Raw genomic sequence first — 15,011 nt, forward strand, 5'->3', positions numbered from 1 at the left:
GTCAGGAGCCGTTGCACCAAAATGGGGACTAAAGGGCTTAAATACAGGCCTTAGAGCACAGGAGTAGGCCAGTAAAAGGATCTTGTCAACCTGTGACAGCCGCAGACCTCTCCTGCGGGCTGCACCTTCAGTGCTGGAGGTCTGTGGTGTTAAAGTGGGATTGTTCCAGCACCAGGATGCTGGATGTTGCTCAAACAGCAGCATCTCAGACCTCAGTCAAAAGCCTACTGTTAACTTTAACCCTGGGTGTGTAGCATCTAAATGTAAGTAAACCTGTGTCTTGTAGCTCTGCAGCATTTCAGTGAGAGCATCCAGGAATACCTGGCGAACTTGGATAAAGCGCCTGACCCCACTGTAAGGAAAGACACCTTCTCCAATGAGATCTTCAGTGCCTATGATGTGCTCTTCAACATCTGGCTGCAGAGCCGGGAGGCCAAGGTGCGGCTGTGCCATTTGCTATTAGCTTGTGAGGCTTGGGTGTGGCAGTGGGTTTCTACCTTCCCCCTAAATCTCCACTATTGGACTGGGCCTCCCACTGCTCATGCAGGGGAGTCTGCCTTTCTCCACCATCCCACCCTAAAGACTCTAGTCTGGTGGCTGAAGAAGCACCTGTCTTGCTCTCTAATGCCATGCTAGTGTTTGCCCTCTGGGACAGCTGTAGTTGTCACTCCGTCCCGAAGTTATGCAGCTTGGAGTGCGAGAGTCTTGTGCGTGTACCCCTTGCTACCATCAGTGTGTCAGCTGAGTCTAAGGGAGAGGGGGAAACTTCCAAATCCTATCCATGAAGAAACTGGGCGTGCTCCACCTATCTGGATTTGGGAGTGATGGAAGGTGGCCTGGCTATGCCATCCACCCTCTCTCTCAGCACCTGATGCCAATGGCTCCTTTGAATGCATGGTGAGACCCAGCGCCCCTTGCCCTTGGGTTGGTGGAGCACTGTGGGCAAACTTACACTGCCACTGCACCTTTCAGTGGGTCCTTGGAGCAGGCTCGGGCTGCGTGGTGGTTAGCCTGAGACCTCCTCCTGGCGCCAGAGGGGCACAAACCAACCCCTCTGACCGTCGTGTCTCTGTGGGGGCAGTATTGGAGCCAGTCTAGCAGCGTGACCCAGCCTACAGGGCTAGGGCTGGCTGGGAAGCCTGTGACTCTTGCCGGTGGCTTCTGTCCCTGCAGCTGAGACTCGCTGTCGTGAAGGCTCTTGGGCCCATGAGTCACCTGCTGCCCAGCGAAAAGCTCGAGGAGCAGCTCCCGAAATTGGTCCCGGGAATTCTCGCACTCTACAAGAAGCATACAGAGGCTTTCTATGTGACCAAGGTAAACTGCTCCGTGCACTGCTCCCGCGAGACAGAGGGGCACCCTCTTGTGTGTCCCCACAGCTACCTGTAATCCATGGAGCATTGAATAGGGCGCTCCCAGCGGGGGGGGTGGGACAGGAGCACAGACTGCCTGTAAGATAGGCTCCCCATGTGTGTGCACATGCTCTGTACAAGCCAGGTGCCCCTCGCAGATCCACAGTCCTGTCGCTTCTTTCCCTGCTCGGTCTTCTCGCCTGCCCGGCGCAGTCAGACTGAGATCCAGGCTTTGGCAGCAAAGGAGCATTTGAAGGCTCCTCTTCATACCACAGGCCGGGTTATGTGCCCAGACCCATGCGGTGCGGCACGGTGACAAATCCTGCCTTCTCTAAACGCTCTGGCTTGGCTGGAATCACACCAGGGATGGCACCACTGAGGCTGGCCAGTGTGGCATTGGCAGGTTCTGATACCTCTTCCGCAAAGGCTGAACCTGCCATTGGCAGGGACCAGGCTAGTTCTGCCATGTGCCTCTTTGTCGGGGAGGGGCAAACTTACTGCTACTGAGCCAGAGTATAGCAACCTCTCTGGTGGGCTGGGAGTCCCCTCCAGATGACCTGGCAGGCTGATCTCTCTACCACTCCCTCCACCCCATGCCCTACTCCGTTGCTGGGACCACTGTATTTCCTTCTGTCTTGGATTCCTCTTGCTCTGCTTCTTGGCTCCCACTGCCTGTAAGGGGAGGCCTTCCAGTAGAGCCCCCTAAGACAAAGTGCTGTTAGCAGAGAAATAATGGCTGGGTTGGAAGTCTGCTGACCTACATGGCTGGCTGCAGCAGCCAGTATGTGGAGGTGCTGCTCTGTGGCTGGCTGCAGCAGGAGAATGGCGGGAGATGGGTGAGTTCCAGAAACCACCTCAGTGCTTTACCCACAGCAGCTGGATTATGCTCCCACTTGGAGGTGACTGTTTTACAGCCCCGTCCCCTTAGCTTAGTGTGCACTGGGATAGCGTCTCCTATGTTCAGATCCCTGTCACGGAGTCTTTCTGCTTCCTGATCACCAAGTCTTTGCCCTTCCATTTCCAGTGGAGTGGCTGTTCCTTTTCCTAGTGCTAATCACAGCATTGCAATGTCTCTTTCTGAGCAGAGCTTGTGCCAGATTCTTGAGGCTTCTGTCAACGTTGGCAGCCGCACTCTGGACGCGCAGCTTGATGCCCTTCTGAGCAACCTGCATCCCCAGGTAAGGATCGAGATGGGTCAGCAGGGCTGGGAGGCCTATTCTGGGGCTGGGTGCTGGTGAGACCCGACATTCATAAGAACTTCCTGAAAGGGGTCTCGGGAAATGGCACACGGGATCCAGAGCCTGGCGCTGGAGTTCCCATCCAAGCATTACAGCCACCTGTGTCAAGCCGAGAACTTGGTGTGTTGGGGGCCTCATACCCTAAACTCTTCCCCATCTTGCAGAGGGAACTTCCCAGTCTAGAAAGCCCCAGGCTCCAGTTTGGAATGAGGAAGGAGAAATGTCTCTAAGTGGAGACCATATTTCTGTTTTGAGGGCAGGGGCCAGGTTGGCCAGCCTGTGCATGTCCCAGAAGGGGCGGGATGTATTTGGAAGGAGCAGCTGCAGCTACCAGCACAGGTAAGGGTGAGCTGCTGAGGAACATAGAGCATGTCTTTCTGCTAGAGAGAGAGTTGGCTTGGTGCCTCCTAGCTGCCCTGAGGTGCTCCTGCTAGCAGAGAGCTCCTTCTCAGATGGCCTGACCCTGGCAGGGGAGAGGAGAAGCCAGTCCCTTGCTAGCAGGATCAGAAGCTGTTTGCTCTTCTGCTCCAGCTGTCTTGAACAAGGGTCACACCCCTCTCAGTGAAGCAGTAAAGGCAGAATTCTCAAACAAATGTGGAGGGAAAACAAAAACCGTTGAAAGGTTGAAAACTAGGAGCAAGCAACATGAAGTACTGCTAACAATCCAGGGAGCTAGATCAACATATCATGGAGCATCTTATTCACATGGGAGCCCTACAGTGGTGTTCTGGCATCAACCTTTAGATTAATCCTGTAACTGTTAAGCACCAGTTGTCCATGGTTCCTGTATATGCTACTGAGAAACTGAGGTTTCACCTTCATCCTGGTAGGGCAGGACTGTTGGCTCCATCTTGTGTGTGTGGTGTCTTTGGGATCTTTCTGGGTGGGTTGCCGGACCTTGGAAGGTGGGGAAGTGGTGCATTTGTTTTGAAGTCGGAAAGGTGGGAGGTGGCTAGCTGCCCGTGGTGGAGGTCTGTAACTGGCTGGGAGTGTTCCTTGTTGGATGCACCTCGGGGTAGGTTTGAATTGCCTGGGATGGCCAGACTGCCCACCTCTTGGACAGCTCTCATGGACTTGGTTGAAGAGTCCAAGTGCTTCCCCACCAACAACCAGTTTTCTATTGCAGGCTCCTAAATGAGCTTTTTAATGCCCTCGAGTATCTAATCTCTCCAAATGCTCCCTGCCCTCCAAGCTCTTAGCACAGGGGAGGGCAAACTGTGGCCCATAGGCTGGATCCAGCCCGTTGGGGCTGGCAATCCCATAGGCCAGATTGAAAGCCTCATGGCGCCACGGGGTTAAGACCGGCTACCTGCCTGCCCTGGCCCCCAACTGCTCCCGGAACCGGCCGGCACCACGTCCCTGCAGCCGCAGAGGGAGGCAGAGGGCTCCCTGCGCTGCCCTCGCCTGCAGGCACCGCCCCCACTCAGTTCTCATTCCCCAGGAAGGGGGAAGCACAGCCAATGGGAGCTTCTGGGGCGTTACCCACAGGCGAGAGCAGCCTGCCCCACCCCACCCTCAGGAGCCACTGCCGGACATGCTGACCACTTCCGGGAGTGGTGCGGGGCCAGGGCAGGCAGGGAGCCTGCCTTAGCCCTGCTGCGCACCACTGCCACCCCAGAGCCACTCCAGGTAAGTGGTGCTGGGCTGGAGCCTGCACCCTAACCCCCTGCCCTGAGCTCACTCTTGAGCCCCTCGCCACACCCCACACTCCTGCACCCAGGCCCCAGCCCTACATTCATGTCTTTCCATACAATTTCCCCACCCAGATGTGGCCCTCAGGCCAAAAAGTGTGCCCACCCCTGCCCTAGCTGGAGAGGGTGCTCTTGGGCTGCTTCTGCTGCACTCGGGCTGCATAACCTAGAGTCGATCAGTGTCCAGCTCTCCCATGGGGAGTGTTAGCCCATGGACTGCGCATGCCTCGGCATGCAGCCAAGCCTTCTCTTGAATCCGGTGCTAGGAGCAGGCCCTGATCTGTGCTAACAATCTGGCCCTATGAGCAGGTACTCTGTTAACGCCGAGGTTGCTCATGGCACCAAGTGTTTATAACTTTAGGGGAAAAAGCACTAAACCCTCTTCCATTGCTGTGCATCCCTCCTTCAGCGTCTAGCTCCGAGACTCTGCCCCTGAGGCAGGGACTTTCTGTCTGGACGTTGGCACTAAGTAAATGGTCCTGGGCTGCACTTGGTCACCCTGTCTGGTGCTTGGACTGGAAGAGTTCTGTCTGACGCTGTCCCCACGTGTCGTGGTCCTTTCTAAAAGCACAGACCCTCTTTCACTCTCTCTGGAGACTCGGCCCGAGAGCTAAATGATGTGGCCTGGAGAGAACTGCTTGAAATGAGCCAGGTGGGAGGTGCTACTGAACTCCTGAAGGACAAGCGATGGCTGTGGAGCGGAGCCAGGTGCTCTAGAGAAGTCTGGGTCCAGTGATTCTCCGAACCAGCTGGAGGAGTGTTTGTGCTGCCCTAATGGAGGGGGCTCGGCAGGAATAACCATGTGCAAAGTGCAGACAGCCCTTTGTTTGAATTGCTTTTCTACTCGAGCAAACAGCTCTGGTGCTGTTGAGTGGATTGACAGAACCGCTGGTCTCCAATGGGGTAATGCCGTTGTAGTGCTGGGAAGTACATGTACGGCTCAGCTTTGTGAAGGAGGGTGGCTCGCCTGGAAAAGAACTGCGATTCTCAGTTTGAATCCAGCCGCTTGCACAGACTTACTCTAACTCCAGGCCTGGTCACTGGGTCAAAAGCAGAAACTTCAGTGAATCCCTAGAGCTGCTTCTGCTCAGTTGTCAGAGGGGGTGCACTCAGCCTTCCTGTGTGGCCCCCCCAGGATGTCTGGGGGCTGACTTGTGATTTGTTTGTGGTACAACACTTGGAAGGCCCACTTTAAGGATTAGGCACTGCTGGGACGACCTGCTCCCCAGCCCACTTCTGGCTATGGGTGCCTGAATCTACGGGAGCTGAGGGATAACCCCACATTCCTCTTCAGCCTGGCCTGGGTTCGGTTGGGCCAGCCTGTGGCTGCTGACTCCATATGCCAAACCATACATGGGGGAGGGAGTTGATCCCCCTTGATCAGATGGCCTCTGTCTATAGGGTGGCACCCTTTTAAATCATGTTAATATATTTTTAAGCTAATTAATTTTTTTCCCTTTGGGGCCCGAAAGATCAGGAGCCCTGGGCTCCACGTGGCTGGGGGATGGGCAATATGCAAGGCATTGACGTGTGCTCTTCAGTGCCCTTCCTCCACTACTGCTTTGCCCAGGCTCCTGGCTTCCCGCTCTCCCGGCTGGAGTTTCTGATAGGAGAGCCCGTCACACTGATAAACGCACACGTCTAACGCTAGCTGCGCTAGCATGTCTGGTAAAACTGGTCTTTGTAAGTGCCTTAGTCAGCCAGCAGGCCTGTGGCTATGGCAGAGGAACTGAAGGTGGTGAGAACTGTGTTTAAAAAGTTTGTGTTTTACACAAAGACGAAATAAGACCATAAGGTAATGGCTGCCAACCCTGTGCAGACTGTGTGCTAATGAAATAGTACTCTAGGTACACCTGTACGTATACAATGATGGGGTCTGAATTAGCTGCTGTGACTCAGGAAAGAGATCTGAGTCATTGTGGAGAGTTCTCTGAAAACATCCCCTCACTGTGCAGCAGCAGCCAAAAAACAAACAATGTTAAAAATCCTCAGAAAAGGGCTAGAGAACCTGACTGAAAATATTCTATTGCCTCTCTCTAAATCCATGGTATGCCAACAGCTTGAATACTGCGTGCCAATGTGGTCGCCCCATCTCAAAAAAGATCTATTGGAATTGGAAAAGAGACAGAGAAGGGCAACAAATGATTAGGGGTATGGAACAGCTGCTGTATGAAGAGATTAATAAGACTGGGACTTTTCAGCTTGGAAAAGAGACAAGCAAGGGGGGATATGATCGAGGTCTATAGTGAGTAAGGAAGTATTTACTCCTTCTCATAACACAAGAACTAGGGGTCACCCAATGAAATTAATAGACAGCAGGTCTAAAACAAAATAAATATTTCTTCACAATATCCCCAGTAATGACTTCCACAGCTTGACTGTGTGTTGTGTGAAGGCCAAAACTATAACTGGGTTTAAAAAAAGGACCTGTCCTCCAGGAACTTATCTAGTTCTATCAGTGGCTATTAGCCAGGATGGGTAGGGGTGTAACACGTGGTCTGAGTGTCCAGCCTCTGTTTGCCAGAAGCTGGAAGTGGACGACAGGGGAGGGATCACTTGATTACCTGCTCTGTTCATTCCCTCTGGGGCACCTGGCACCAGTCACTGCTGGAAGACCGGATACTGGTTTAGATAGACCATTGGTCTGACCCAGCATGGCTGCTCACAAGAGCTTGTTCTCAGGATCAGAAGTGGAGAGTGGAGTCACTGATTTTAACCAATACAGTTATGCAGTAGCATTAGCCAAAAAGACCTGAACAGCCAGGAACTTTCTGGCATAAGTACAGACAATGAGCAGCTTGCTTCGGATGCCAGTAAGAAATATGTCCTGTCTGCAAGCTGGAGAGGGAGCAGATGGGGAGGGGGTCCCCAGATAAACTGCATATTAGAGCAGTCTGCAGAGAGCGATTTTTAGTATTTAAAAGAAGGGAGTCTGCAATGACTTGCAAAGGAAATAGATTGTGCTCTGATCATGTTAAACTGCACATGAAATGGAAATGTGTAGCAGCTCCAAACCAAACCCACAAGCTAGCTGATCCCATATGCCAAGGCCACTGCACACTGCTTTCCACCCCCCCCCCCCAGCTTGTTGAATGAGCCTTGTCTGTGGAACCTATGCTCTCTGCTAGCACTGAATGACTGAAGAGTGCGAAGGTCTGTGCTAGCAGGTACACGCAGCTTCTCCAGGCTACTTCGCAATGATCAAATGTTTAAAGTGCTCTGGGAGCATCACATGCAGCATATGGCCTGGATTCCAGGACTGTGAAATGCTGGGCTCTTCCATTGGCCGTGTCCAGCTGCGAGTGTGGATTCGGTGCCTGCGAATGTAGCTCAAGCTGAAAGGGTTTGGTGTGGGGCTTAATGCCAAGTGCTGCCCAGCTCTCATTGATTTGACTCTTTTCCCCCAACAGATTTGTGCCCCAGTGGAGTCCTCTGTCCCCCTGAGTTTAAAGAACCACAATGAGGTCCTTCGATGCTTCACTGTCCTTGGTAAGGGTGCAGGGGGCTGAGGGGTGAAGGCCAAGTCCCCTGTGGACTCTTGCTGTGACTTACCTCCTGCCTGTCTATGGCATTGTGTGTGGGTTTGAAATCTGCAGAGATTCTCTGCCTCCCTGTGGAAATGCCGATCATAACCGCAAACTCTCGTGGTCAGTGTTCAGCATTTGTGGGAAAGGGGTTTTCTTGACCCCCTCTGAGCCAGTCTCCTGGCACGTTCAGGAAGGTTTGAGCTCCACCTGAGATCTGGCTGCATCAGGGGGAAGGCAGAAAACCAGTTTCTCGCCTTGTCTGGGTGTCCAGTTGGGTTTGGCAGACTTCAGTTCTGGGAGGGGGATGGGGAAATGGGACAGGCAGACTGACCAGATTCTTGTTTCGACTGTCCCCCCTGGCTTCAGGCTTGGTGAAAGCAATTGCTCACATCCCGTGTGGGGACTGTGCCAAAAGCAGGCAGATTACAGGGCACCACTTGCTTAACTGAGGTGTTTGCTGAGATCTGGCCATTTAAAACTTGGCCTTGGACTGACTTGGCTCGAGTATGAAGGTTTGCTGGTGTGGCATGTCTCAGGGATGCTGAGGATTCTAACCTCTGTGGCGAATTCATCGCTCTCCGAAGGCATCTGGTTTCACTGCTCACGTTCCTGAGGGCCATTTAGCAGAGTAACTTCCGATGATTCTGCTGCCTCTTCAGACAAATAGAGGCTAGTAATGCAGCACATGCCAGTTAGCCCTCTAGCTTAGCCGGGTATGCTGGAAGGGATAACGGGGACAGAGACTGGCTTTGTATGTACCCTGACGGTTTTTGCTTTACCCTCTTTTTGCTTAAAGCAGCAGATGGCAGCAGCCAGACTAGGTGGCAGGATTCCAGGGAGCCCCTCAGAGCAGAACTCCACTCTGATGTGTAGCGCACAGGTTGTCTGCTAGCCTCTGGATGAAAGCTCTGTGGAAGGACTGAGCTAGTTGAATTATGTCTCTGGCTACTAGAGTCCTGCATAAAACAGAGCCCTGGTGTGATTTCTAGCACTGCTTGTAGCCCTGCCTCCTGTATGTGGGAGCCTTTATGGACTGAGTCCTGTAGCCCCCAGCTCTGGCAAGCTTCCCTTTAGAATGATTCATACTTTAAAGGAAGCTTGTGGAATTGCCACTAAAGCAGCAGTAGTTTGATTAGGATCCTGCCAGATGTCTGCCTAGTCACTGTCAGATGACTTCCCTCTGTCCTTAGCCCTTGTGCTTGAAAGCCTGACAGCTGAGCCGCACTTCCAACTGGTTTTATGCAAAGTAGCAACACTAGTTCTGAGATGTCTAGAGTAGTTCTGATTCCTTTCTTTTCTTATATGACGAGTTTGACTTATGCCAGTGCACCTTGCTTCAGCTGGGTCTCCTGGGACTGAGCCTGAAATCAGCCAATGCATCCGTGATAAATGCAAGGTGTTAGATGTTGGAAGGTGTAACCTGACCTCCTCCTGCACGGTCCTGGGTTCTAAACCACCGGCTTGCTTGATGGTTTGGGAAGAAGAGGATGTGCTTGTCCACTTGTGGACAACTCTGCTGAATGTTCAGCAAAGGTCGCTAAGATGCATAACCAGTGGGGGAGACGTGCTGAAAATACTGCAGAGGCATCACACAGATCAGCAGACAGCTTCCACTGGAGTATTGGCCATGTGAGCCAAGATAGCAGAAATAGAGGGTATACTAATGACTTTTGAAATACAAACGGCAAAGCCACAGCCTTCAGTTGCGGAGGGGCCTGTCCCAGCATGCAGCGCACCAAATTGAGGAGAATACCCCTTGCTCATGCCGAGAGGCAGCATTGCTTCCTGGGACCTGTCGTCTCTGGGCTGCAGGCCTGTCAGACTAAGGTGACTGCCGGCCGTGTTTGGCCTGAGGTCTTTCTGCTGGCTGCTCCTGAGCTAAGAGTGTCCATAATGGTGGCCTTGTTCTTCTGCAGCCTGTACATTTCCTGATCGCTTGCTTGGCTTCCTACTCCCAAAGCTGGAGAACCACAACGAGAGAATACGTGTGGCGACACTGATCATCCTGAGGCAAATCATCAACTGTGCCTGTAAGTACCAAAAGGATCAGCTCCCTCCAGCGGCCCTGTCGTATCCATGCAGGGTGCTAGCACCCAGGTGGGAATTTCTGCTCGGTGCTAGGCCATGTGCTTGGGTAGCTAGACCTGGGGGCTGGGATTTCAGAGGACTGACCTCATTCTGGCAGACAGTCCCTGACTTCTTGGTCATGTCCCTTTGGGGCAAAAGGAGACCATGTGATCATCTAGTCCGGCTCTCTGTATAGTGCAGGCCAGAGAACTTCCTAGCACATCTCTTAGACAAACACCCTTCACGGCCTTGTGCCCCAGACAAGCCCTTATGCCAAAATTGTGATATTTAGTATGCACACCACTGTTACCCGCTGTAGAGCATCACAAAGCAGGAACCTTGGGGCCACCCTGCAGGATGTGGCTTGGGATTTAAGCTCTGTTCCTTACTCCCAGCCCATTGTGGGCAGACAACACTGAGGAAATAGTGCTCTCTCTTTCTGGGGGGGGTGGAGGGAGCCAGGGATCCTTAGGCCTGGGAGCCCCCAGGCAGGTGGGCAGCTTGTGAGTAATCCAGATGCTTCCTCTGAGCAGACCTGGCCTAGGGTAATCCGCTACACAAAGCCTTTCCCTTAGTAGCCAAAATGCCTCAGGCCAACTCAGCCCTTTATTGCTGTGTTTACTAATGGGTGATCTCCACTTCCACCACATGGGAATGTTCTCCTGGTGCCGGATGGCAAGCCTGCTCTGGCCTCATCCATGCCTCTTGGAGTAGAACTGTTCCCTTCCCAAAGCCAAGGCGTGTAACTGTTGGCTAGTCTGGGTGGAGTTGCTAAATGTTAGCTTGGACGTTTTGCTGGCACAATGCTGCCCCAACCTTCTTGGCCTCTGAATTCCACTCCTGCTCAGTGTGAAGAACCTGCATGGAGACTGCAGCGTGGCTTTGTATCCAGTTGCTTGTTAGGTGGAAAACAAGCATCTTTCCCACTCAATGGCCCTTCCAAGAGGGGAAAGGAGAGAAGCACACATCTGGCCAGGGAGGGTGGTCAGTGCTGGATGCTCTCTGGGGCCAGGCCCTGTGGTCCTGTCAGCCTGGGCAGGGATGAGTTGCTGAGCCTTTGTTCTTTCTTCCAGCCTCTCAGATGGAGATTAAAAAGTCCTTTATTCTTTCTTCTATGAAACTTCCTCTGCAGGACAACAGTAATAAGGTAACTGGAAACTCCCTCGTCTGTCCTTAACTCCCGGCTGGTCATGTGGTGAATTAGGCTTTTCTGGGACTTGGCTCCCCTTCAGGGCCCTGTGGCACTCTGCAGGTGCCCCATGCTGTACCAGCCCAGCTCACCTGGGGGCTCCCTGTAGCTCTGCCCCTCTTCTCATACTAGCCCCTATGCCTGGAACATGCCTCCTTGGTCCTCTGAGGTCACCTGCTCTCTCTCCTTCAGCTCCCTCCTCTGAGCACTCATGACTCCCATGCTGACCTCTCCAGTGGGTTCCTCTTTTAAGACTAAGAATTACAATAAGCCTCTCTCATGACCAGCTGTTGTGATCCTTGTCCTCTGTCCCCCTTCCCTTTGTCAGTGGAGCAAAGGGAGGTGTCTGGTTTAGACCCAAGCTGGCTGGGGGCAGCTCCCTGCCGCATCTCTCTCAAGCCCTGGGTGTGAGAAGAGTTCCTGTAGCTAATCTGGCTCTGCAGGGTGTGGTTCTGCTTGCAAAGCACCAGAGTTTGGTTTTCAATCTAAATGCCTGGCCTCTAGAGCAGTGACTTGTGCAGCCTTGGGAGGCTCTTAAATGGCTTAAGAATCCCCTTTGGCGTGCATGGCTGCATAGCCAGCAGCTGGGTTGCGTTCGTGTAGGCCTTTCCTGGAACAGATGGGTGCCAGGGATTGGGGCGGAGGTCAAGGACGATTGCTCGTTCCCGCCTGCTCCAGCCAAGGAGGATACTGGCCTCTGCTTTGCTCGAGGGGCTGCCACTGTGGAGTGCACTGCTCACCCTCTGTTCCTCTAGGTGAAACGGGCCGTGGTCCAGGTGATCAGCGCGATGGCTCACCATGGCTATCTGGAACAGGCAGGCGGGGAAGTCATGATTGAGTACATCATCCACCAGTGCGCCCTTCCTCCTGACACGGTAAAACTGCCATGATACAGCCAGTTCTTACGATTACCCTTGCCTTGTCCTTCTGGATCAGGGCACGCGACTCTGTGAGGACTGGCTCTGCACCCTCAGGCTGCTGGCCTGGGTGTAAAGTTCATTTGTCTAGCCTGGCGGTAGTAGGCTCTCTCAGCGGGGCCTGTGTGGTCTCTTGGGCCCATGTGAGAGCAAATCTTGGTTTTAATTCTAGCCAGCACATCAAGGACATTGGAGCCTTCCCAAAAGTGGTGGGGTTGGGGGGCCACAGGCACCTCCCCAGGCACTGTCTCCACTCCTTCTCTTTTCCCCCTCCTGCCCCTCCCTCCCCAAAGCCAGAGCAAGGCAGGTAGAGGGACCCACTCCCCACAGCTCTCCTCGACCCGGCTCAGCCACAGCCTGGCCATGGTAAAAGTTGCTCAGGCAACTGTGGGGAGCTGCGGTGGACCCTCTACCTGTCCACGGTGAGGGTGGGGCTGAGGACAGCAGCCCCCAGCCTGTGTCCCCACCCCCCAGACTCCCACCCAGGACAGGTAGAGGGTCCACGCCGTGGCTCCCACAGCTTCCCGCATGGCTCTTACCATGCCGGGCTGCAGCTCAGAGGACCCACCTGTCCGGGTAAGAGCAGTGGAGAGCCCAGAGGGTAGGGGCAGGGCCGGGGGCTCCTTTCTGGGTCCATGCGGCTCCCACCACTGCCCGGGCTCCCCAGCTGGCCTCCACACTTCAAAAAGTGGGAGGTCTATGGCCCCCCTGCCCAGGGGTGATACGAATGGCCAAAGAGATTGGGCCAGGAGCTCAGTGGCCAAACCAAAGGTGCATGAGATGGAGCAGATGGCAGCCGCTCTTGCCTGGGGAGCGGAGGTGGGGCTGTGGAGATCCAAGTCCAGCAAAGTGTGGCCAGCCCAGTTGGATGAAGATGGTGGCCTTGCCTGGCAGGGACCTCTCCTCTCTGCTGAAGAGAAGAGTGGCCGCAGACTGGACTGTGGAGTTCTGCAGGCAGGCCTGGGAGTCTGGAAACTGGGTTTCTGTTGCTGCTTGCACCACATAGCTGCCTACTTTGGGGCTGTTGAGCCTGAGAAGCTGGCACGTTTCTAGACGTGGTCCCAAGGTGGGCAATCCACTGCACCCCCGCTCCCCCCATCTGTCAGTTCTCCACCCACGCATTATTCTTGTACCCCATGAACTCTGTCCCTGCCAGTCCTTTCTGGTTTCTTCGGTCTTCACCCTCACACGGTCCCTCGATCACAGGCTGGAGCATCTTGCTTTGCAATTGCTGGAATTTCCTCCTTCCTCAATGGCTCCTCCAGGCTCCTCCCCAACTGCTTCCACAGGAAAAGGGAATAACTGAGGTAGACTGGCAGGGGAAGCAGGGGTGGGGATCTTGGCAACTGATAATCCCCTCCTTAGCTTCTAGCCAAAAGCTGGGGGGAAAGCTTGAGCACCCAGCTAAAAGGCCAGGGTTAAGCCTTGCCTGCCTCTCATGGGCTTCATGGGCCTAGTCATCTGGGCCCAAATTCTCAAGTGTCCACTTGAGACGTGGTGCCAGGCTGGCTGCCTACAGCCCCAAGGCATCGGTTGGAATGGGGAGTGCTTGCATCTGGGAAAGCCGAAGGTGTCAAGACTGGCACCCAAAATTCACAGTGGCCTGAATATCTATATCTTAACACTCCCACCCCCTTTTTCTTTTGGGATCCTCCTGTCCAGGTATCCCTGGAAAAGCATAAGACATATGGTGAAATAAGACATTTCCTGATAGGGCCAGGCATCAAGGTGGAAGGTGTCAATATTCAGTTTGTCCCACTGCCCCTGTGTAATATAGTGCCCTGCACCTTCTCTCACACGGGCATACCACACCTATTCCAATTAGTGTTCCAGACTTCCCATTACCGTGGGCCTGAGAAGGTTGGGTCCGGGTTGTCTAGTACACTGTAGGGGGTGGAGGGCTTACTACATTACTTATAGGTTATAATTAGTGGCTGTTTTCTAGGGGGTTGTGTCCCCCTTAATCATTTCCATATGCAACATAACATACAAATACTGTTAACAATACAGCAGCTGCTATGATGATTTACAGCAACACCGAGAGTTCTGACCACTGAGGTATGGTCCAATATCCTGGCCACCACCAAAACACTGCCTCTCCTCCTTCGACAGGGTCAAGATCTTATTGTGTCCAGTTGCAAAACCTGCAGGGGCAGCTTGTTGCATGCTTTTGTCCATATCATAAGTCCATTGAATGTTCACAGAGAAATGGGATATTGCCCAAACCAGCTTAACCACTTGGTATGGAATCAGGCCGTATGCCCTCGTTTGATTATTTACAGCAATAAGATTCACAGATCCATTTGTGCACCAAAGTCCAGATAGCAGCGTGTAGATGGGTGTTGTTTGGTTATGGGCTGGTGTAATTGTGCCCCTAGTAATATACGTACATTCCCACCAAAACTCCTCATACACAGTACACGCAATTGTCTACCCCTTGCCATAGGCCATTGATCCTGCTCCTCCATAGTCATAGGAGAGGGGCACATCCAAATATCTTCTCTTGCTGTACACTATTGTACACACCCCTCCACTGATTCCCAGTGAGCTCCTCCCCTTCTCATTATTCCCATAGGGCTTGTGGGGACCACCTTAATTGCTGTTCAGTAGCTATTACACAGGTGCTGGCCTCCTAGTTGAGCATTTTGCATTCCCATACACCTCTTCCCCTCCACCCCCACCAAGGTTAGCCTTTTGAAGCCATCCCCCACCCACGTCATTAGGTTTTTTGTTCATTGAAACACAACAATGCTAGCAACGAGACAAACACCACAGACAAACACAAAACATAGATCCATGGTATTGTGGGTTATTCTTTCGCTGGTGCCAGCTTGCTTGTAGAGTGTCTGGAAAAACAAAAGAAACAATTTCCACCACTCGCTAGTGGGGACAAATTATTGCTTAATAATAATACCACTTCCTTTTACAAATCTTCTTGCTAATTGCAGGAAAAACAGAAGAATTACCTCCAGGCTGTCCTATTTTGTTATATAATCAGGCTAGTAAATGTGTACCTCAGTTTCCCCTCTTGTA

The 15,011-nt window shown here is 53.1% G+C and overlaps 1 protein-coding gene across 6 annotated transcripts in view; it reads left to right on the forward strand.

Annotated features, from left to right (window-relative positions):
- Window positions 1-15,011, forward strand: part of MROH1 (maestro heat like repeat family member 1) — a 112,622-nt gene that overhangs the window by 28,137 nt on the left and 69,474 nt on the right. For all 6 annotated transcript variants that reach the window (XM_075124862.1, XM_075124861.1, XM_075124863.1 and 3 more), the window contains exons 7-13: window positions 287-438; window positions 1,174-1,314; window positions 2,435-2,527; window positions 7,689-7,767; window positions 9,722-9,835; window positions 10,946-11,019; window positions 11,817-11,936. In XM_075124862.1, coding sequence (XP_074980963.1) covers window positions 287-438; window positions 1,174-1,314; window positions 2,435-2,527; window positions 7,689-7,767; window positions 9,722-9,835; window positions 10,946-11,019; window positions 11,817-11,936 — 773 coding nt within the window. The remainder of the gene's footprint in view (window positions 1-286; window positions 439-1,173; window positions 1,315-2,434; window positions 2,528-7,688; window positions 7,768-9,721; window positions 9,836-10,945; window positions 11,020-11,816; window positions 11,937-15,011) is intronic.

The sequence above is a fragment of the Caretta caretta genome, chromosome 2 (genome assembly GCF_965140235.1).
Source record: "Caretta caretta isolate rCarCar2 chromosome 2, rCarCar1.hap1, whole genome shotgun sequence".
NCBI lineage: Eukaryota > Metazoa > Chordata > Testudines > Cheloniidae > Caretta > Caretta caretta.